The following is a 23,957-nucleotide window of genomic DNA, read 5'->3' on the forward strand; positions in this document are numbered from 1 at the left end:
TTTAATTTTTATCATGACATTATGGAAAATAATGAACTTTATCACAATATTCTAATTTTATGACCAGCACCTGTATATATACATATATATTTTATATTTATTGAAACTGTCACTATGTCGTGACAGTATATTATGAGACAGATGGTCTGTGAAAAAGTTTAGCTCCTCTGCCTTCTCCCAGTGCTCCCAGAAACAACCAATGCCAGCCAGGAGATGGGCCTTAGCGCTGTCAATCACTTCCTCATGTGGCATTGCTCATTCCCCCTTCAGCTCCTCCTTTGTTGCCTGGTAAGGTGCTGCTGCAGTGTACCAACTTGTCCTGTGCTAGAATTGCTACCCAGACTAACTAGCTCAGGCTAGTTAGTGTAGCCACTGGTGAAAGCAGGTAAACTGTTTTCCTGTTACGATAAGTTGTTTTGCTGCCATTAGAACATTAAGCAACAAGAAATATGGTTGATTGACGGTGCTAAGACAATCCTCCTCGCTCTGATTTGTTGTCTTTTTTTTTTTTTAGGGTAAATTGGGACTAGTGCATTCAAACAATAGTAGCTTAGGGAGGAGGTGGAGGAGATTGATCTTGTCACAGGTTATCTGTCTCATACTGTCACCATATGGTGACGGTTTTAAGAAATGTGTCAAAAAAATAATGTTTTGTTATACACTGCACATGTAAAGCATTAAAAGAAACAGAAACAACCTTGGTTCACATGAGGTGAATATTCCACTAACACCTGCACAGAGTTTTAAAAAGACAAGGTCATATGATGCCTGCGCAGTGCTCATTTTACCTTTGATGGACTGGCGCTTCGGCAAGATGGTGACTGCTCCCTCTGCCATCTCCTCCTGGTTCTCAACTGGAGCGCTCTTTGAGCCCCAGCTGTCTGAACCCACCCAGATAAAATGACCCGTCTGGTTGGCCTTTTTTGCTGCATGAAGTAGTCGCCTGCGAAGGAGAGGAAACAGATGTTGCCACGGATAAGGTCAGCATCCCAACCTGCTCCGCTTTGATTTTGATTCACAATCCATTACACAGTGGGCCGGTAGACAGGTAGAAACTCCTGTGTCTGCTGTAGTCCTGGTTTTCTTATCTTCAAAGCACTATTACAGTATGTAGCTAATCCAGGCTTTACCTGATATCGTCTTCGTTGGCAAAAAGTATGACGACTCTTGCATTTGTATTTTCTCCAAGTCTTCGCATAATCTTGTCAAACTCTCCTTGCTTTGGCTCTCGGGGAATCTTAACTGACTGTGAGATGCACACACCACCTGAAACAAGAAAAGAACATCTAGTGATGTTATATCACTAAATATATCAAAAATGAAAATCACACAAAAAAAAAACATTCAGTTTTCAGGAAAAATAAAGTTTGCTACCTTTAGGATTTTGTTTCCTTCAATCACTTGATATATCTTGTGTAACAAAATAAAAGATAAACGGGAAAACAAAAGGGACTCTGTCAAGGTATTTTTTAACAACATGTATATTAAGGCATTGACTCTCAGAGCAAAACACGTTTGAAATGATACTTTGTTTACTCTTTTCAGCCAATTGTAATTGTAATATTAATTTCAATAACAAATCAATAGTTAATGTATGTATGTGCAAACTTAAAAATATTTATTTTATTGAAAATTTCTTAAGTATTTTTTTTGCACAGCTTTTGTATGTTAAATTTGGCGATGTGCACTGGCATTTTCTTAAATCTAGGAATGAAATGCAGATATGCAGAAGGTATCTTCTTTCTGTGAATACTTTGGTTTTTTACTACAGCAGGAGAGTGATGCTGTTGCCCAACACAAAAGTCTCACATTTTGTGCAATGTGAGACTTTGCACAAAATAACTAAAAGAGCAGCTTTATAATGCAAAGTTAAAAAATTTACATGTTCAGACAAAAATGGGACACTCCAATTTCCCTGCAAAAGCAAAACTCTTCAAAAGCAACTACCTGAAATTACAGTATTCTTGTGCTTATTATCATTTTAGGCAGGCACTACTTTATTGCCATGGCAGCAGTCACAGGAACTGACCAGTGTGACTAGAAGGACAGGACGTAATCAATGGACAACAAATTAATTAGTCACACTTTTCTCACGGTTGGCTCTGTCTGGTGTTTATCCACCACCTACACACGTCTAGACGCAAGTCTCCCACACAGAAATAAATAGAATGGATTAAACTGAAAACCGCCTGCCTCAGTTTGGCTTTAAATGGTCAAAAGTTACTTACGTTTAGGTTTCATGGACACCAAAAACAACATTTTGCTATAAAGGTGGTATTCAAAATTTCATTTGTAGAGAAATAAAACTTTACATCTCCCCAAAAAAAAAAAAAAAAATTACATACAAATTAAATTACAACATACTGTTTATGCAGTTGTGTCATAGCAAGAGGGAAGTAACTGTTACATAATTTATTACAATTTTTCAAGGGAATTTATAATCATGATGGTCTCAATAAAATTGATCCTTAGATAAAAGGTTAATCAAATCCATCTTAGGTTCTTTGATGTTGATGTGTCAAAAATGTACCATCCTTTTTTAGTGATGTTAAACGTCATGTTTTCAGTTAAATTTTATACAAACCAATTTTGTGTCATAATTTTATCAATAATGTTGAACCAGTAAAGTTCTCTTAAAGGCTGAAAACAGAACAGAGAGTTGAACTTCTGAATCTGAGGTTTGTCTAAGCATTTCTAACAGTTGTGCTCGACATGTTCAATTCAGCTCATCATGTAGCCTGAAGGCCTTCTTTTAAGCTGCATAAATTAGTGCACATGCAACCACAGATGTTCATTTTGCTTCCTGTAAAAATCATTTGGACAAAATTGTTGTAAAGACAAGGAAAGCTAGAGCAGTGTCATATGGTTCACAATAATCAAAAAGCTTTGTTTTGTTTTTTTAATTAGTGACGCTGGTTTTCATTTCATCCACAAAAGAAGAGGAAAGTTGGGAAAGAAGAGAAAACTTATTCATGACAGCAGTGTGTTCAAACTAAGTTCTCGAAGTTTTTCAGGATGCTTACTTTTTTAGAAAAACTCCACAGGTCCAATAAAATCAATCAATCAAATTTTATTTGTATAGCACATTTCAGCAGCAAGGCATTTCAAGGTGCTTTACATTATTAAAAAATAAAATAAAATAAAACCAGCATGTGACATTGAATAAACAGTAAGAAAGAGAGATTTTGGAAAAAGAAAAACAGAAAGATTTAAAAAAAGAAGATAAAAACATACTTTTGTTACAGAATTTAAGCGCCTGTCGTCGCCGGACTCCACTGGACCGGAGAGTCCGACCCAACTCTCCAGTCGATTCAGTAAAATGTCGTGGTCAACAGTGTCGAAAGCTGCACTGAGGTCCAACAGAACCAGCACTGTGGTTCTCCCACAGTCTGTATTTATATGGATGTCATTGAACACTTTCACTAGGCCGTCTCCGTGCTGTGGTGAGCACGAAAACCAGACTGGAAGGAGTCAAAGCGATTCATTATTGTTAAGAAGTTATTTAATTGTTTAAAAACTGCTTTTTCAATAATTTTGCTGATGAATGGGAGGTTGGAGATCGGCCTGTAATTCTGCAGTAGTGATTTGTCTGGATTGTTCTTTTTTATCAGTGGTTTGATAAAAGCTGTTTTCAAAGCCTGGGGGAAAACACTTGAAGACAGCGATGAGTTCACTATTTGGATCAGATCATTAGCAACAACAGGCAAAACTTTCTTAAAGAAAAGAGGACTTTTATTTCATTCTGAAAATTGAGCAGTAAATTCTAGCTTTGTACCAACCAAATAAAAAAAATAAATGAAACAAAACAAAACGAAAACTTTGAGCCCTATAATTACATACTGTATGAACATCTTGTGGTACGATAGTACATACTGCAAGTCAAGGATCTTTTACAAGTGTTTTAAAATGAGTTAAGATAATTAAACAGATTTTTTAATTTACAACACTTTGATGAAACAGCAATGCTTAAAGCTGCAGTATATAACTTTGATAAACATGTTTTTTTTATGTATTTGTTAAAACTGTCATTAAGTCATGACAGTATGAAACAGATAATGTGTGAAAAAGATTAGGCTCCTCTGCCTTCTCCCCATCTGCTTTTATACACCGCTTAGTCAGAAACAAGCTGTTGGAACCAAAAGGAGGGTCTTAGTGCTGTCAATCATCCTTGTCTAGACCCTGCTCATAACTTTTCTCTTATTGTCCATAGCTAGTTCCCCACAGCAGAGCCTGCATGCTCGGATGAGTTAGCATACGCCCCAATGACAACGGATAAACACTTTTTTCTGTAACGGTAAGTTGTTTTCCTGCCTTTAGCACAATGGTTGACAGCACTAAGACCCTCCTCCTGGCTCTGATTGGTTGTTTCTCACTGGGAGTGGCATATTTCTGCAAATGGCAGCAGGACCACAGGGAGGAGGCAAAGGACATAGAATTTTTTTGCAGACTTTGTGTCATGGTATACTGTGAATGAAACATGGTGAAAGTTTTAACTAATATGCTAAAAACATTATTTATAAAATATACATACTGCAGCTTTACACAAACTGTCAAAAATCACTAAACTGTTAAGAAATTTGAACCACATTCTCATTTTTAAGTTTCAACAAAAGGTTGCACAGTCTGTAATAATAAGTCGCTTTCTTTAAGCTTGAGCTCATTATTTGGATATGTGGCTTTCTGCTCGGTGATGTTCGTGTGTCCTGACTGCAGTCATGAGAACCTTTCATCCTCGGGGATGTGCCTGTGATGACCCACTTGTCCTGTTGACTCAAATAGTCTCTACTATCAGCCATTTTAGGTGTTTACTTAAATGGGTGGGTTTCGATAAGTGGAAATCATTCAAAGCGAGCGTCAGCCTCCAGTTCCTCACATGTCACCATAGATGGCTATCCTGACTTTATCTCTACCATGTCCTTCTCTTCCTTGGAATTAATGGAAACCAATAGACAAATACCTGCAGCAGTGCGAGGCCCAGCACAGTGAGGGTGGCTGTCTTTGTGAGAAAGGACGAGCCATCTTATCTCTAACCTCTTTGTTTTTACACATATCTATACAACGTGCTGCCTTCTGGATAGAATAAAACATGCAGAGGGAGATGAATATGAGAGCAAGACAAATGCATAAATGGCAACTGAACTTCGGAATACCAGCAAACAGCAAATGTTTCATTTCTGTCCGTTTGAAGTATGTGAACAGAAACAGAAAATATGTCTTTGCAGCTAAGGAGGAGGCAATTCATCTATAAACGGATCCAACAGAAAATATGTGAAAAGACATACATTTCACATCATTTAATGACAGAGCAACTGTTCAAAAATGTCCCAAATCTATAAAAACTGAAATCACACATTTTGGCCTTAAGCAATGTAGCCAACACTTTTCTGTATTATGGGACATTTTTCTTATCGCCTTTCCTCTCAGCTTGTATACCCCCAATCACATAAACTTGAATAAAGCTTCACAATCAAAGCCAGCAGTATAATAATATAATTAGGCCTTTCCAACATAATGTAGCTGAAAATGCTTTGGTTAAGTTTGCTCCCTGATTTTCATTACTTATATCTCTTCTGAGCAATCCTTTGGTTGGAAATTGTTTTTCTATTTTCAAGGCCTCTTGGTCACAATTGCGTTGCAGCTGCTCTACAAAAGTTGTAAAACACCTTTTCACTGCTCAGGCACAACAAAATGCCACCATTTAGGGCAATTATGTGGGAAACGCAAGCAAAAAAGTAACAGACCATCTTTTTCGAGGGTTTGGTATATTTGATCAGATTTTTTGTTAGACATTTAATGCCTTGTGCGTTTCATCCAATTTGAGATATATCAGCTCAGCAGTCAAGCAGTCGACCTACAAATCCACTGTAATGTACTGCAGCAGTACATTACATCTTACACTGCACTTTAATAAATGTGAAAATTAGGGCTGTTTTAAATGAATATTTTAGTAATTGAGTAATCTATTTTTCTTACGATTAATCAGATAAAAAAATTAATAGTTTAAAATACTGGCAAATCTAGCATAACACCAGTGTTATTATTGGATATCAACATCTGTCCAATTTTTCATATCTGAGCATCCCTAACAGTAACTTTTCTGTAGTTTAGAAAATTAACTTGTAATAATAATAGCTCACTTTCCAAGTTAACCTGAAGAAAAGTTATTAAAGATTCTGAAATTATATTCAAGTCAAGGCAGGCTCACATATACACTTATAAAAAATGTCTATGCTCCAGATTTTCGTTTATGTACTCATCTTCAGTCAATTTAATAGACAAACACGGTGCTCTAAATAGTAAAACATAATTTAACGAAGCTTCGAGGCAGATACATTTTCTTTGAGAAATTTTAATAATTGAATCAGTATCCCATAAAATATGTTAAAAGAAGAAGTAAGTATGAAGTGCCCTAATTTTTTTTCTGGTAGATAAACATACTTTTCTCTGTACAAACTCCTCAATTTTTATATATTTGTGTATGTTATTTTCCCATTCTTTTCAATTTGTTTTATTGTGAAAAAAATAGTTGAGAGAGGGTCTTTCAGACATAATTCATAAAAATCAGCTGCAATCCTGCTAACCTCAAACAGCTTAATTTTAATTCCTTCGCTGCTGCTCTCTTGTTCAGTGCTCTGTAGAGACCTCTTTGTATGCAAGTTAAGTTATTCCACAAAAAAACAAGAAAGTCACGGATGTTCTCAGAGTGAATATAAATAGTCCTAAATTACCTGTAATAATCAGCTATTGCTGGATAATTGAGCATAACAGAGTGATTTAATGGAGGTCAGCACTGGATAGGATCACGATGTGTGCAGACTTATGATCTAGCAGTTCTGAGTATGACATTTAAAAGGAAATGTTTGAACTATTCACTATCATAATGCTCCCAGGAGCTGTACTTTGCTTTTACAAAGCTGAAAAGTCACCAAAGTTCATAGGTGGGTCTAAGTTCAGAATTAAAAGAACTTAGAGATCCAGAGTCATATTTTTTATGGCTTTTCTTTCTTTCTTTTTTTTGTTTTCCTTTTTTTTTTTTTGCTGAAGTTTAAAACGGAGACTGTCAAGTTTTCTGTTTGGTGGTTGTGAAGATTTTTATTATATAAATGAAATTATTTTAAATTCTATCTTTGCATCTATGTTTCAATATCTGTAGTTCTGTTCGAGTCTCAGGAATCAGGAAAAGAAATAAAATATTTATATTGTACAGGTATATATTTCATTATCTATTGTAAATTGTACATTGTTTTGTATAGTGATATGGTATGATTTGGCCATTTTCAGTTCATGTTCAGTTAAACCAACAGAACACAAAAGTATTAGGCCTGAAAACACAATTTGTTGTTTTTTTCCTGCTACAAGGAGTTTCCTAATTGTACATTTTTCCTCTGTTATTAGTTCACCACTCATGTCTTATTGTGTGGAACCACTCAAGTAAATAATTAACATGTGCCAAATGCCATCTTGATTTCCTTTTTTTGCTTTGGGTTCCAAAAGGCTGCTTCTTTTTTGCTGTTCTGAAGTATGTAAGGAAGGGCTTATCTTCAACTTCACATTAACACATTCTCATGAATCCAGAGGGAAAGAATGAGTCAAGTATCAGTCAGCCAGCACAAATTGAAATTAATACTGACTTTTGGATAATGTGCAATCTACACAAAACCGACATCAGGACAAGAAAAAAATATTTTTTTTATAAAATCTATAAAAATGTGGCTTGTAACCTGCATGCAGCCATAAATATTTGAAATAAAAAATATACCAAAAGCAAAGCAATAAGTAGTTAATTTATAGTGAGACTCTGGATTCAACCAAAATAGTTTGAGAAAAATGTTTTACACTTAATTTTACTACTGGTGACCCGTACTCAATTAATAAAAAACGGGAATATATATATAGAATACAGTAACAGTAAAAATATTACTCAACAAGCAACTCAGGAGAAAATTTCCTAAGCAGTGAGATCCCCTCCATCTTTGCACCTAGTGCTCTTTTTATTGCATTTCTGCTTTATTTTGATGTAAAAGATAGATGTCATAATGCACAAAACTCCCTTTTTGTTTGCATGAAAACAACTGAGGTTGTGTATTTGTTGGGATTTTTGTTTGTATTTTTATTTAGTGACTCATTCTGCTGCACGCAGCACTGAGTGCTTGTATGTTTTTATAATGGTATGTTTTTAATAATAATGTATTTAAAGAGAACAGTCTTGCACAACTTAACTTTCTTCTGAAACCTCAATTAAGATGTTTAATTTTAAACTCTGTGGTGAATAGCAATGTTCTGATTATGTCAAAACCAGTAACATCCCTGGTTCAGGTACGATTATCCCTGCCCCTAAGTCAATCTTTTTTTTCTTCTTTTCCATGTGGTTATGCTAACATATAGGTGAATAAAAGTCATTATTTTCACTTTGAATTATTTAATATCAATTGTGGACTCAATTCTAAGGCTTCTGTTGATTCATTCAATATAAATGTTGAAAGCTCAGCCATCACTGCCAGCATATTCCATTCCTTCAGGAACAACCGGCTTAAATCACTCACTCTCCAATCCCTGATCAGTTCATTTAAAAGAGGCACATTTTTAACGGTCACTGCACTGCTGTATATTGGAAGTGCTATATTTCTATTATGTTCTGCTGTCATCTGCAGTGAGGTGTAGCGAGAGGACTGTTGATTTGTTTTGGTTCTTTTCCATTTTAGTTTAACGGTACAATGGGAAACGGTAAAACAGATGAATAAATAATCATTCAATGAATCTTACTTTTTGAAAGAAATTTGGTCAGAATCCCAATTATGACACTGAATATGTTCCAAGAAATGTATCTAAGAAAACCTATGCTTTGTTTGCACTAATAACAGTCAAAATGTAAAAGAAGCCTTCATAAAAGCTTCATGTTACGGGTGAACAACAACATTGCAGATGTCAAAACTTGTCTGCTTAAAATGCTGACCTTTAATTTGCATCAAACTAATCATTGTAGTGGTTTTAAACACCAAATCACAGTGTCACAATGCATCTCCTTCTAAAGGGTGAGCAAAACAGGAAGGAGGTAGGGTATGCCATATCAAATTTACATAAAAGAAAGTGAATTTAATTAGAGCCCTCCTCCAGGTCAACCATAAGACACCTTTCAAATATACTATATCATCCCAGACATCCCACTACAAAATGGACTGACACAGGCATGTCACTGTAATCACTCACTGAAAGTGCATGACATTAAAATGCTACATGGCAGCGTAATAGCTTCCATGTTATTTTCACCTTTAAAGCAGAAGCTCCAGCTTCAATCAAAACAATTGACTTCTGCCTGACCTCCCTTCTCTAACTACAAACCACAGGCGCCTTAGGCACCGCTGAGTCCACACACACTGTACCCTTAGAATAGGAGTCCAGCAGACTGGAGCGTACCTAATTGACTTTGTAATAGTGCCATAGTTCACTGCCACCAAACTGACTGAATTTCCAAGCATAGTTTGGCAATGCTGATACTCTGAAAAATTACAAAAGAGCCTCTCAGGGCAACTCTACATTTATCATTGAGATTATAATACTGCAAGAAGTAACAAACAGTTGAGCGTCTGATTTTCTGTAGAATTGATTGTTTAGAACAAATTATATCAACCTGTTTTAATCAGACTTCTCTCAGCAATGTCTGTTCTTGTGTAACTGCATGTGGTTGTTTGATTTGAAGAAATAAAAATAAAACTATCTGTCCCAAAATAAAATACAGAATGCCATTAGCCATTTCCCCTTAGAACTGTCATCAGCAGGCTTGACCCAATCAGCTCAAATAGACAGGCTTTGTGCGCAGCTTGAGGAAAGACGATAATCATCAACTCTGAGGCAAAACCTACGGCCTATTTTCTCATGGGTCTGACCAGCTGATCCTAACGGCCTTGGTTATTACAAATGGCTACTCTAAAGGAGAGGTTAGACAGGTGACAGGAAGCTGCTAAATGAGATTCACAGTCTTGTGATGACTGATTTAAAGATTTCAAGTGGTTCTCTTAGATGCTGATAAAAAAGATGGAGCAGCTTTTCTTACTGCTGTGATCTGATAGTTTAATGGAATAAACAAATGAATTCTTATTGTGCAAATATACATGGCTCCCTTTTTGACCTGATACCTCTAACAAAACAAGAAAACCCAATTGCTATCACAAATCACCAGATTAGTCAATGGACTTCACCAGCAAAGCCTTGATAAAAGAAGCAACCAAGAGGCCCATGATAACTTTAACTGGAAGAACTGCAGAGATCCACAACTTGGCTAATAGAGCTCTCCACACATCTGAGCTTTGTAGAAAGGTGGCAGGTCAAAACCTACTGCTTAAACAAGTTCAAAGGTCAGGCAGTTTGCTGCAAATTATGTTCTCTATGCCAGACCAAAAGTTATGCAGGGGACAAATTAAACTTTGCCAATAAGGTGCTCCAGACAAATGAGACCAAATTTGAACCTCCTTGGTCAATGTGCAACATTAGATTTTGTAACAGAAACCTAATGCTGCATATAAGTATGAGCACATCGATTACCATTGTGAAGCATGATGGTGACAGCATCACTTTGTGTGAGCGACGAGATTTGACAACTTCTTTTTCTTTTTTTTTTTTTTCCAGAAACAAGAAGGTTGGTCAAAGTTATTGGGAAAATGTACCAAGCAATACAAAAGCGTGAATGTAAAAACAGTTTAAAGGTTGCAAGAAAGAAAAAAAAAAAAACATGAAACGGGGCAGATTTTCCAAATTTGCAATGAACTAGTTTTGGATTATGGTAATCTGTCCTGGTCAGAGTCCAAAGCTAAGTATAAGTAAAACTCTATGGCAAGAACATTTTTGTTGACTAAGTGAAAGGGTTCAAGGACGCAAAAACTTTTGCAAGGCACTCTTAATTAAATTGATTTACAAGCAAAGATTTTATTATTTTCTGTGCGTAAGCAAAATCTCTGATTTAATTTCATTTCAGGGGTATTTAACGGCTTATTAAATATTTAATGACATTTTGAATTTCAAAGAACCTCACTTGGTAGTGTAATGATTTTCTTTAAGAGGGAAAGAGCAGTCATTAATACATTTATACATTTTTTTATGCCGTTAAAGTCTATATGTTTTGGCTTAAGTATATAGAAGGAGAAGTTAAGGTTTAAATGTCAGTTCTATAAGGGCCTAATGTAAAGGATTATACGTTTTAACTTTTACTTATTGTTGAGTTTGACCTCCCGTTTGCATGAACATAAAGGAAAAAAATATTCATAAAAATCATCACAATGTGAACAATTACTTTATTCCCACAGCGTTTTCTTTTTCTGTTAAACTCCCTGATTATCTGAACAGTCTCAACCTCCTCCAGAGACTGGTTTTTCCACACTTTTGTCCTGCCCTCTGCAAAAGGCAGGCTGCTGCTTACCTTCAAAAGGTGTTAATTAAAAAGAAAAATAAAGTTGAGGCACCATATGGAGGAGGCAGCCCCACACTGTTTTGGAATTTCACTTTAATGCTCCTCTCTGTGTTTCTGTGGAGAGGAGGTCATCTGGAAGTGACAGCCTGACAATGATTAGGTAATGGGTCTTCACAGGCTGCCAAGACTTCATAAATTTGCCCTGTTGGATCACAAAAGGCTAATTCACAAATCTGGCTAGACTGGTTAGTTTTTCTTCTTTAGCACAGACGAACAATTAGATGTTTTCTCGACCTGGCTTGCATAAAGTGCTTCAATGTATGTGATAGATTTTTGTACTTCATAGAGAGAAGATTAAACAATACAGGAAAGCACTCATGAGAAATAATTCAAAGCAGCTTTTGAGGATTCTTGCACTGTTGCTGAGCATCATATTATATCAATACAGGGACTTATTGCTCAGGAGCACTGTGGCTTTCAAAGAGGAGGATCGAACCCTTAAAGCGCGAGGCCTTGTTGCAAGAGCTGCAGATTCACAATTTTAGACATTTAAATAAATACACAGAGAGTTTGTTTTTCCTGTTCATTATACTGGATGGTAGGAATCAAGCTCAAGTTTTGTTTGTGCAAAGTGAATCCAGCACAGAAGGAAAAGAAATCTCTGCATAACAGTAAAAGACAAATTCAATTTCGGAATTGATGTGGGAAATACAAGTGTTTGCAAAGTGACTAAAATGCCCACTCGCCTCTTTTAAAACCTCCTTAGTCTCAAGTTGTCTGCTTTCTGCCCTTGAGATGCAGGGCCTTAGATTGCTTCTGTCCTAAAGAGAGTTTTGACCGGAGGATGAATGTCCTCTGTCCATTTTCCATTATCACCTACCCACCAATTAAAAAGCCCATGAAACACTATAGTGGAAACAGCTGCTTTCATTTTCCCACTGACTGATTGATGTGTCACTTTCCCCATCAGCTTATGAGAGGATTTCATGTTGAGGGTGGTTTGTTTGATTTATACAAAATGACTCTAGTGGACACAGTCGAGTAAGAACTTAACAGAAATATAATTTCCGAATTCATTTTGTGCTTAAAGCCCTGTCTGCTGGGCACACAAAGCGAAATAAGTAAAGGAAACTGTTTTGGTAATTTGTCGTTTCTGTTTTGCTCATCAAGAATGAACATGAGTCTGGGCAGAAACGACACAAAGAAATTGAACACATTTGCATCATATTCATAAATCTTAAAATACGGAGGAGCAGAGGACTAACTGTCAAGTGTGGGAGTTGTTTACACGATTTTGTTGTTTATGCTGCCTGGTTCATCTATTGAGAGCCGTCCAGCCCTGGGGATGAGCTATTTTGGAGGAATGATCCATTCATCAGAGATCTCATTCACTCTGTAGGATTAGCTAAACTTAATAAAACATATTTAGTCAAATGATTTCTTTTTTCTTTAATCGTTCTTATCTACCATATTTCTGGACTGCAGAAAGCATGTTGTTTCTAATGTTATTTTTAAAAATACTGCTTGTTTTTTTTTTAAGATTACTGCATCCAGTGATCAGGAATTTGCTTTGGGATTTTTTAATTTGATCCTTGATTGCACTCAACTTTTTCAACAAAAAAATGTAAAGTTCAGGTTTCGGTTTATTTTATCCATAAGGTGTGATACCGATTAATGTTTTCATTATTTGTTTTTATAAAATAAAAATGTGTGTTACGTTGTTGATTAAAGTGCAATATAAGTTCAGAGAAAAATTCCTCTTTGAAACATACGCTACAAGTACAAATTTAACAAAATGTATTTCAAATACAATAACAACACAATACTCCACAATAGAAACAATAAGCACACTTGCTTTTAGCTGTGTTGTCCATATTTTAAAAAACAAAGACCCCACTTCATGCAAACCAAACAAGAAGATTTATTGGGATTATATCACTGCATTCCAAACCGAACCTCTGTTCAAAAGTGTCATTCAACTTTCATACTTTGTTTTGGATTTACATTCACAACCACCACTTGGTAAGATGACTGAATGTGCCTGGAAGAAACTCAGTAGGACAAACAATTATTGCTGCTGTTTGTCCTACTAATCAGGGATTAAACTAGCAACAAAATGGAGACTAGGGACGGAAAGGAATGTTCAATGTAATTAAGTTAAGTCTTTGAGTTCAAAACTGATTAACTGGTCAAAATCACTTCCATTAGGTTAAGTCAATGATTTTGATTTAAGATAAGTGCAAAAATATAACACTTCACTAGACAGATTATGTGACTGTATTGCTGACTATATTCATCATTAGATGATCCACAGCTGATATAGTCATGTGTGTCTATGTGTATGTCGGTTTCTCTGTCATTTGGTGTGAGTAGCAGAACATGAAACACGAGTAGAGTGTTTCTTTGCCCTGGAGCACAGACAACTGTGAACTTAGCAAATTGCCAAATGCTCAGCTGCGAAACGAGGCATTCTTAATTAAAAGGGTAATTTTAACTGCATTACTGATAGAAAACAGTACTCTGTAAATGTTCTTTGTTTATTTTGTTTTGATGTGTGTTTGGGTTTTCCGATGAGAAATATATGGTAATAATCCAGCAAAATAATCGGAATAATGATGATTATGTGGAAAATGATTTTGCTGTTATCATTTTGCATGTGGTTTAGTGCTTCTTGTACGTGATGCAGATTTTAGTTCTTTCATCCGTTTGTCTGCTTGTATGTTGTCTTGAGTTTTATTGCCTCATTATGTTCAATGAATGCATTTTTACCTTTTTCATTACTGTATTTTCAGAAATTCACTTTCTTTTTTCAGTACTTTATTTCTAAATTTTCAGATAAATAATACAATACAAGATACTTAAAAAAGTAAATATTATATGAGAAGATAAAGCAGAAAAAACATGCAAATAAAAATGATCATATTATTAGCGGCAATCAATAAAAGGTAATTCACACAACAAGCTAAAAATGCAGGGACAGTTCTTAAACACATCGGCACATTGAACAGGTAGAATATGTATTTCTATGTCACCCTTAAAAGCTCACATATCCTATATGACTCTTCTACATCTGTTGTTCTACTTTTTAATACAGGTATTAAAGAAATTAGATTTATCAGATTTTCACTGAAGAAAAATAAGCCCTCGAGCCTTTAGTGAAGCAAAAGCAATCATTTTTAATTGTGATGAGGAAACCTTGACATTTTGGAAAAGGACCTTGAAGAGATAGAGATGTGGAACGATGATAACATTGTTTTACTACATTTGTATGAAAGCGCTACACATACTTTTGACCAGAATTTATATGAACAGGGACAAAACCCAAACTTGTCTTAATGTGGTTGAATCTATTCCTACTTTAGCTTTAAACCTTCTTACTTCTCATCAACTTTGTACCAGTGACAAGAACTTTACACTGTTGTCTGTGTTTTAATGCCAGTCTTTTTTTTTTTTTTTTTACTTTAACTTTTTCATTACACCCCCTGATATAAGATTTGGGGAAAAAGTTGCAAATCATAATGATTTTAAAACACTTCAAACAAAACAAGTTTTATATATATATATATATATATAGAGAGAGAGAGAGAGAGAGTATGAAAAATAATTTAGGAACAATGCTATGATGGTTTCCGAGAATTGTTGTAGCACCAATCAAATAAAAACAGCAACTCATCATAAGGTTTCATGGCTGCTGTTTCAATACTATTCTGACATCATTGCGCCCTTTTATGTGAAACTGAAAGCATCTTGTCAACTTAATTCACATGACTCAACATTTCCTTGTCATTATCATTCTGAACATGTCCTCAGTATTTTTATTTATTTTTTTATTGGTGACAGTCTACAATTAGTCTTAGTGTTTTTCATGTACAAAATAAACCATTGCCCATATAAATTCTAATTCTGTTTGAGTGACACCATTACAGAAATGTGTGTTATTGCTCACCAGAACAACCCCTGAAGCTGGATTGTGGGATTCTGTGTTCAGTGTATACCAAAGAATAATATTTTCACACAGCCTGGTAAGTGCTCAGCTACACCAAACCAATTTTCCTTATCAAAGAAACTAGATGAGAAGAATGCAAAAGCGACAGTGATATAATTTTTTTTTTTTTTTACAAAATCTCTTGTTTTTCTTTGGGAAAAACAACATACTTGATTCAGCATGTTTCTTTTGTCTCAAAATGTCAACAAACCTCAACGTTGTGCACAAACAAATGTCTTAGTAGTTGTCTCTTTCAAAGCCTGACCTTCGGTTCATTATAATGAATCATTTGTTTAGTGTTTATACTATTCATGCACTGACGTCCTTTTCATTTTTAATTACCAGCCAAAGCTGTTTTGCATATTTTAAATTTTTCATGCTGAGAAACTGTTATTTAGAAAGCCTAGAAAACAGAGTGGTTGTGCTGGGAAACATGGCCTCTCTCTGTTTAACTATTTGGGTGAGGATAATTAGTTTGTGCTTCTTGTGTTGGTTTTAATATTTGATTGAAGGCTTCAAGATGACTGAACCTCTGGAACAATCCTATTACTGTGAAAACCAACCTGTGAATCTCATGCCTACAGAGAATGTTGGTGTCTAGTAAATTCATAAACATTTCTTTTTTTTATTCAGGTTTTTTTTATATATTATTCTTCAATTACTATTGAATTCTAGTGATATTGCAATACAGGAAGTCAGAGGGCAATGGCAAAAATTTCAGCTACCACTTTTTCATTTTTGTTATTTCAGTACATACTGTACATTTATCCATGTCATTTGTTGAAACTTTCCTCGTTCGAACTCTGCATTATTATTCAGTGAATAACTTTCTAAGATGTGTGCATCTGCCTTAGTCTATTTCATTGAGACAATCTCTGTACCAGTGAAGTGTCCCCTTTGCTGCTGGGTGCACTGGCCTGATCTAAATGGAAAGATAGTTTCTTAATGTAGTCCAGCTTGTTCCACTTCTTTATTTCTCTTTCCTTATGGGCATGAATTTTGATTTTCAGAAGTCTGGGTACAACTGCAGAGCCATAGACATTCCTTGCTAGATTAAGGTCTGAGTATGGCTTGCATCGCTCACCTTTTCTTAATTATAACTTCTGAATAAGCAATACTGTAGTTTAAAGAAGCCTGTTACATGAGACCTTGAGAAACAAAGTGTTCAAACATTAGGAAAGAGCCATATTGACATTACTGTTGCTTGATAATTGCAATAAAAATGTTTGTTCTTTAATTTTTATTTTCTGTGTTTGTTTTAGTGCTGGCTAATTTTATCAAACTTTAAATCAGTTTGATTACTACATAAATTACTTAACTTTACAGTAACCAAATTCAAGTCATGTGTTTTTTTTTTTGTTTTGTTTTTTTTTCTAGATACAACTTAGCGTTCATTACCATGCAGGCTGCCAGTATGAAACAGATGGAGATGAAACAGTTTTGTTTCTTCCCTGTATTTCAAGTCTTCTGAGGAAATCTATGGAGACTTTTTTGGTGGAGTGCACTTGTTCATTTTCTATGGATTCTTTTGTAAAGAACCTTTGAAGAAAAAAAGAACAAACAATGACTAGCATGGCTTTGATTCATCTAAAGTACATCTGGCTAGTATGAGATATTCATGAATCAAAGATTTGTAGATTTTTTTTCATTCGGGGGTTCTAATGTTTTTTTTGGTTTTTTTTTGGAACTGTCATTATGTGGTGCTTAGTAAACCAACCTGTGAATCTCACGCTAATATGTAGTCTGATGGGTTACATAGATGATTTCTAGATTATTATGGTGATGTGCTAACTGCTGATTTGGATACTCGTAACAGATTTATTTAATCATTTTTTCCAGATAGATTGACAACAAACAAAAGATAGCACTATTATGTATTATTTTTGAGTGTTTCTTTACTATAACCAAGGTTGACTTGTTTAGTTTGTTCAGTGAAGGAGACGATGTCAAACTGGACTAAAATTGTATGTCGGTATGTAAGATCTGTTTCAATATGCTAATCTCATGACCATGGTGTTGTACCTTTGGGTCTAATCTTTTTAAAGGCTGAAGAGTGGGAAGCAATGCTGCAGAAGAGTCAGTATGTACTTATGCACAATGCCCATTATTTGAGTCTAAATCTTACTTTATGTTATTTTCCATGGGTTTAAGCTATATTCTTTTGCTAATAAATTACAAGTACACATTGGTCTTCAGGTCAATAGCTTGTAAACAGAACTGCACTCAGTCCAGACACATTTTATTCATCTCTGTTTCTCCATGTTAATAGCAAACTTGGATAGTAATCTCTCAACTATCAAATAGCATATCAGACCACTGCGTCTTTCTCTTCATCCATTTCAAGTACTCAAGAGTGTTATTTGACAGTCAGAAAAAATGGATTTGTTCATTTGTGCTGCACAACCACAATATTTGACTGAAGAGAAATGTTATTCTTCAGAGCTGCCACATCCTGCAGAAACAATTCAAGTGCCTTGAAAGGCACTGTGTGTTTTTCACTGCTGTCTTGGGGAGCAGATGACACGTTCTCTGACTCTGAGTTGGAGAGCTTTTTTACCAAAGGGAAATCTTTTGAATACCATGAGCATAGGCTGCACCTGTTGGTGGAAAACGCTAGCTGCCTTATGGCTGTATCCTGTGTGACTGATGCTGTTGTCAGTCATGAACAGAAAGAAATACCTTTTAAAATTCATGAAAACTCTATTGAGCTGCAGCTCGGAGCCGTGTGAAAGAAAGTGAATTAAACTGAGACCTGCATCGTCACTTTTGGTAGCCCTTAGACTTTGAGCCATTCTGCATCATTTGTATATCTTGGCAGCTTGGCCGTATAATTGATGCCATTCATTACATGATTGAGGGAGGTGTTTATGTGTGGTGAGTGAAGGTAGCCAGACCATTGCTGAAAGCAATGTAGACTGTAGTGATTGATGGAAAGCAAGGTCCATAAATGCTAGTGTTTGTTTTTTGTTTTCTTTTTTTGCCTAAATGCAAGTGTTACTCTATTTGCCAGCTTCAGGCAACGTCATTAATAAACTTTGCAAATGATTATAGTGGCTTTATTGATTCCAATTTGCCCCCACTATCCCAGTTGCCCCTCTTGATCCATTGCATTGCCTCAGTAAACACAGCCATTGAAACTGTGGACCTGGTCTGTCTCTGCCATCGATCACCCCTGCTGATGTTGGAACATCACATTTTCCGTGTTTGTCTGGTAGCTTAATCCATTCACAAAGTGTGCAGAATGTGGAAACTGGATCAGTACAACAGGGAAAAGTGTGTGACTTAATTTTGTCAATACAATTCAGGATAATGCCAAAAATCATGTGGCACAACTTAACTTGTAAGGTTATAAAAATAAAAACAGTGAGAGATATCAGTTAAAATAATTTAGGGATCTTGATGTGTATGGCTTTCTGCCATGACAAATATCAAACAGAACAACATTGATATTTTAATAAGTTACACATCTTTAAGTTCTTGTTCATGTTCTTTGCAGAAAGGGGGCACAAAAAGAAAGAACACGTCCTCGTGTGTTTTTAATGCAAAAATGCCACTGATCCAACATATGTGCTCCCAAATAACTGGGTGAAACACAACTGACTCCAACTATTCTCCACAGAACTATCAGCATAAGAAAAAAAAAATAGTGCATTACTTACCTGGTCTTAAAATCTTAAAACCCACATCATGAGCCATACAAGAATATTACTCTGGCCCAGCACCAATGCAGTTCTGATAACTAAGTTATGCATCAACTGGCACCAAACCAGCCTGATAGAATATGCACAAAAAAGTGAGAAAAATAAGATACAGCTAAGTTTCAGCAGCCAATTGAGCTTTTTATTTCAATAACCTAAGTTTAACTAAAATAATTCAAATGAAATACTAGATACAAGGCATACGAGCATCAGGAAATCAGCTGTGTATGTTGTGGATGTTTAGGTTTATGTTTTGACTAGGAAACATGGGAAGTAAGATTCCCAGAGAGCATCTGTTTTCTAGTAAGGTTTCATCACACAGGATGAACAAAATCCAAGGAAATCCTTCCGAACTGTGCACTACCATCAGTGAACTGCATTTAGAGGATAAATAGTTTCATTCTAATCTGCCTCAAAATAGAAGAAATGACAAACAAAATTTCAGCTTTGTGGCGTCCTCCTACCCACTGGCATATTAAACAACTCTCATTTTGCATTCTGCAAACGTTTCACTTTTTTCAACCTTAAAATCTGATTCTATATCATCCCTCCCACTCTTTTCTCCTCCACCTCTTTCTGTTTTTCAACAGACTGTTAAGCTGGTTGTCATTTCTAATGGAAATGACAAACCCTGAGTCAAAGTGACACTGTGTCAAGAACCCATCCTGTGATTCCTGCCAGGCAAATCACTCATGCTTTATTCCTTATACAGAATTAAATTAAAAACCCTCTCCTAGGCCCTTATAACTTCATAAGGGTTTCAATGTAATGTCTTCAATAACAGTTCAATAACAAATCCTGAGAGCAACCCAGTGCCTTCCTCATTTGCAGTTTTGCAGAGAAGCCTGAAAACATCTAGACTTCTATAGTGAATTTGAAATATGCCAGGAAAAAATAGAGGGATTATTTTGATATAACTTAAAATGGCAACACAAAGAAAGTGTGTCTGTTTTCTTTTCTCTTCTTTGAAATTGTCCCCTCTTAATGTATTTGGACAAAAGAGATTTTATGATGGTATCTTTGTCTTTGATGACTGATGGGCAGTTTACCATTTTTATAAAGCTGTCAAAGGTCTTTTTTCTATATGTATGTAACTCTGCCCTAACAGCTACACAAACAAGAAAAAACGACAATGAACAGATTATTTTATTTTAATAATTTCCTTGACGAAGATTTCTGCTGAGTGGTGTTTATGACTGTATTTTTGTGTTTTTATGATGTAAAGCACTTGTTCAGCCTTGTTGCTGGAATGTGCAATGTGAAACCCAAAGCACATTCATTCATGGCTAAAGTGTCTCTTTCTAAGCCAGTGTCAGAAAATCAAACACATTTGGCCTGGAAAAGCTACAGATCTGCTGACATTCCCTTCAGTTAGCTCTCAATGTTTAGCTCACTCCAAATATTCTGCTTATTTCATCAGGGCTAACTGTACAATTGGAAACCTGTTTGTAAGTCCTTGTGTTGCCTATTACTGTATGGAAATTTTGCTCAAAACACACAGTCACTGATTTCTCTTTTTTCCATTGCTAAATCAAATTCAGTTTCCACTATCAAGGTTATTCCAGCATACTGTGCATGGAGATTGGATGTCCCTGACAGACATTGGTTGGTTTATGCCAATGTTGCCTCATTAGCTACCAAAGTCATTATTTTTGCCCCCTCATGGCAGTGATCACCATGCATCAATAAAACAGGAGTGGTTCTGCCATTTCTTTAGCATAAGCACTTCAGGGTCCTTGGCCAGAAGTAAAATTGCCTCCATACTCCATTAGAGGACACAGATAGTGCAGTAAAAGAATATTTGTTCACACAAATTCCTTCTCTTTTTTGTTTGTTTGTGACACTTAAATATTATAGATCACCACACAAAATTTTATTTCAGACCAAAATAGCCTGTGTAACTAAGAAAAAAAAAAACAGTTTTCAGTTGATGCAGTTTATTAAGGCAAGAAAGCTATCCTAAGCAACCTGTCCTGCTGAGGGAAGGTAATTGCATCCCTTGTTAAATCATGAATTAACAGTGATTAACCACATTTTTAAAACGCTGAGCTCAGTTTCTGCTAGACCTTTGAATTTAGGAAAGAATGGAAACTGTCTGACAACATAATGTAAGATAAAAGATCCCAAAGTGGTATCCACTAAACATATAATAATTATTGTTTTATGAAATTAAGGACAATTATAAAGATGTGAATATATTATTTTTCAGGGTTACAGACTGTGGTTTTGTTTTCTTCTCATAATCTGTTGTTTTCTTTATATGCAGGCTGGTTGGTGCCATTAGACTGAGGTTGGTGATGCTCCTATCAAATCTAGACTGCACAGAGAGACATCTAGCAAACCCTGGAGGTTGGAGAAAGATAATATCTTAAAACACAACATATCAAGCAGATAGTAGAGAGAACCAGGAGGTATGTATCACTCTGCTTAATTTTAAACAAATCTCTGAAAACATTTAATGTTCACGTCAATCAAGAGAAAATTAAATTGCCATCCTCCTCAAATGAAGTCAGTTAAGCATATTTTTGTCTAGAGCTTCTAATCATTTAATATATCCAATCCCACACACAAACTCTTTCATATATGTTCATTTGAGAAGGTTTTTTTTAAAAGGTTTGTGCTTCTTTTATATTGTCTATTGTGTGTCTGCAAACTCTTTCCAAGTCACCATGAGCCACACTACAGTAGTTCAAAATGAAAGCACTCTGATGTTTTTATTTGATTAAATCTTTATAATACTGAATAATACAACATGTAAATCTGCTCTAATGACGATTATAAATTAAGCCATTTAGAAACTCTGTCAGAAGCTGAGAAAATCTCATCCCTTGGACAAAAGTGACATTGGTATGTAATAATGAAAATAAGTTGTATGGATTAGTGGGAGAATTGTAATCCAGATTAGTTGCATGAGCACTCCCATTTATAATATTCTCTCATGACTTCTAATAAAAACCCTCCATAGAATAGAGGTAAATAAAGACCAATCTAAATATCATTTAATATCTTCTTCTTGCACCACTGCCTGTACTTTTGGCGTATCTTTTCTTAAAAAGACCTGAAATATTACCTGAAAAAAGTGCACTAATATTTAAAACCTTATTTTGATCTGAGTTTGTGCCATTTTACATAAGAACATCAGGCTACAATTGAATGCAACAGCCCACACAACATCCCTCACAACCTAATCCATTGCCATGGATTTCTTTGTACTTTTGATTTGATCTTCACGCACATAATTTGCCCAATTATCTTCCCTGTTTGAATATGTATTATTTCACACTTACATCAGAAAGTACAAGCCCCATGTGGGAAATGTCATTATGTGAATTTACCACACTGCATCCATGGGTGCAGAACAATGTCATGTGAAAATCTGAGCTGGGGAACAGCACATTTCTGTCGGGCATGTCTGAAGATCAGAGTTCAAGCAGCAGTGTTTGCTTTGAGAAATTGACTTTACATTAAGAGCAATATATGACCATCATGCCCGAAACAGAGCGGGAACAGCTACCAAGAGAAAATTCTTCAGATGATGGATGATTATTCAACTATTAGCTTTGCCCAATTAGGCAATGACAAGTAACTGTTTAAACAAATTCTAACAGGACATATCTGAGGCACTCAGGGGTCGTTTCTGTGGTGTCACATAATAAATAACGCTATAAGTGGCCGACACACCGCACAGGGTGAGAACTCGAGATTAAAAAGGCCATATGGATAGAAAGAGGAACATTGCTGAGTGTGCTGTGATCTCTTCCCTTGGTGACTGCAGTCATTTAGAGTACAGATGTTCGAAAACCTCCCGGGCTGCTCTGGGTGGAGCAATGTTTTTCTCTCAACCAATCGCTCAACCAAACTTTGAGCTTTCAATGTTTTTTTTTCCATTAAATCTCCTTGTAGGCTGTTTGGCTTTTAGTGAAGGAAGACTCTGATATTTCATGTTTCTCTGGGACATCAAATTTGAGAACAAATAAAAAAAAATATGTCTGCATGTCCAAAGCCTTGCCTGCAGAAGCACACTCTGGGTTTGCTCAAGTGTTGTCACATCATTCCCATGAGTGTCATATTCATCAGTGCAATATAATGAATACATGCCCTGTCTAACCCTCACACAAAAGCTTGCTCATGTAAACACCAACGGTTCATGCATGTTTTAATCTGAATTTTAAAATGGGCCTTAACACCGCCCTTGCATCAGTGAACGGCATGTCTGATGTTTTGGGAAATTTCTTTTTCTGTCCTCATTAGACAGGCAGAGGGGGATGGGAAGAACATGCAAACATGTATCAGAAAAAGTATTCCGGTATTTTCATCAGCTGTATTATCCAAATAAATACACAATCCCAACACCTAATCAATGGAACAAAATCAACTCTTAATTAACTCATTAGGATCTGATAAATACAACATAATAATGATTTTGCTCTTCTTTCTTTTTTTTCTGTTACCAGGAATAACATCAACTCTCTCTATTGTCTGTTTTCTGAATCTTCAAATAACAAGCCTCAAGCAATTCATCACTGTTGATGCTCCCTGATTTATTTTTCTTTGTTTTGCATTTCCCGCATGCACTTTTCCATGCTGACTCCATTTCTAATGCTTGTAATCCTTTGCGTCACACAGGGGTGGCAGTTACTCCATTAGCAAGGATTCTCATGTTAATGTCAGGACGGTCATTGGTTTGTGAGGGAATCTTGTTAGGGCTCTTATCGACATTGAGTTTCATTAACTTGATTAATGATGTCTATTGGGGCAAGCTCCATAGTAATGAACATCTTTGCAGAGATGGGCTGTCTGCAGTCAAAGATGTGCTTCTCTTGCCCGGCCCCCCAGTTGCTTTTAGAAAGGTTTAAAAAAAAAAAAAAAAAAA

At 35.8% G+C, this 23,957-nt stretch overlaps 1 protein-coding gene and 1 long non-coding RNA gene across 2 annotated transcripts in view; one reads left to right on the plus strand and one right to left on the minus strand.

Annotated features, from left to right (window-relative positions):
* The window catches only part of LOC107835673 (uncharacterized), a 152,748-nt gene that overhangs the window by 125,290 nt on the left and 3,501 nt on the right, over positions 1 to 23,957 (plus strand). The window contains exon 2 of the long non-coding RNA XR_001661487.1: positions 21,351 to 21,495. This is a non-coding gene — a long non-coding RNA (uncharacterized LOC107835673). The remainder of the gene's footprint in view (positions 1 to 21,350; positions 21,496 to 23,957) is intronic.
* Positions 1 to 23,957, minus strand: part of LOC103134610 (metabotropic glutamate receptor 4) — a 179,981-nt gene that overhangs the window by 51,775 nt on the left and 104,249 nt on the right. Inside the window, exons 4-5 of the mRNA XM_007546928.2 lie at positions 1,131 to 1,266; positions 789 to 943 (exon numbers count right to left, since the gene is read on the minus strand). Coding sequence (XP_007546990.1) covers positions 789 to 943; positions 1,131 to 1,266 — 291 coding nt within the window. The remainder of the gene's footprint in view (positions 1 to 788; positions 944 to 1,130; positions 1,267 to 23,957) is intronic.

This window comes from Poecilia formosa, unplaced genomic scaffold (genome assembly GCF_000485575.1).
Source record: "Poecilia formosa unplaced genomic scaffold, Poecilia_formosa-5.1.2 Scaffold18, whole genome shotgun sequence".
In the NCBI taxonomy this organism is placed as follows: Eukaryota; Metazoa; Chordata; class Actinopteri; order Cyprinodontiformes; family Poeciliidae; genus Poecilia; species Poecilia formosa.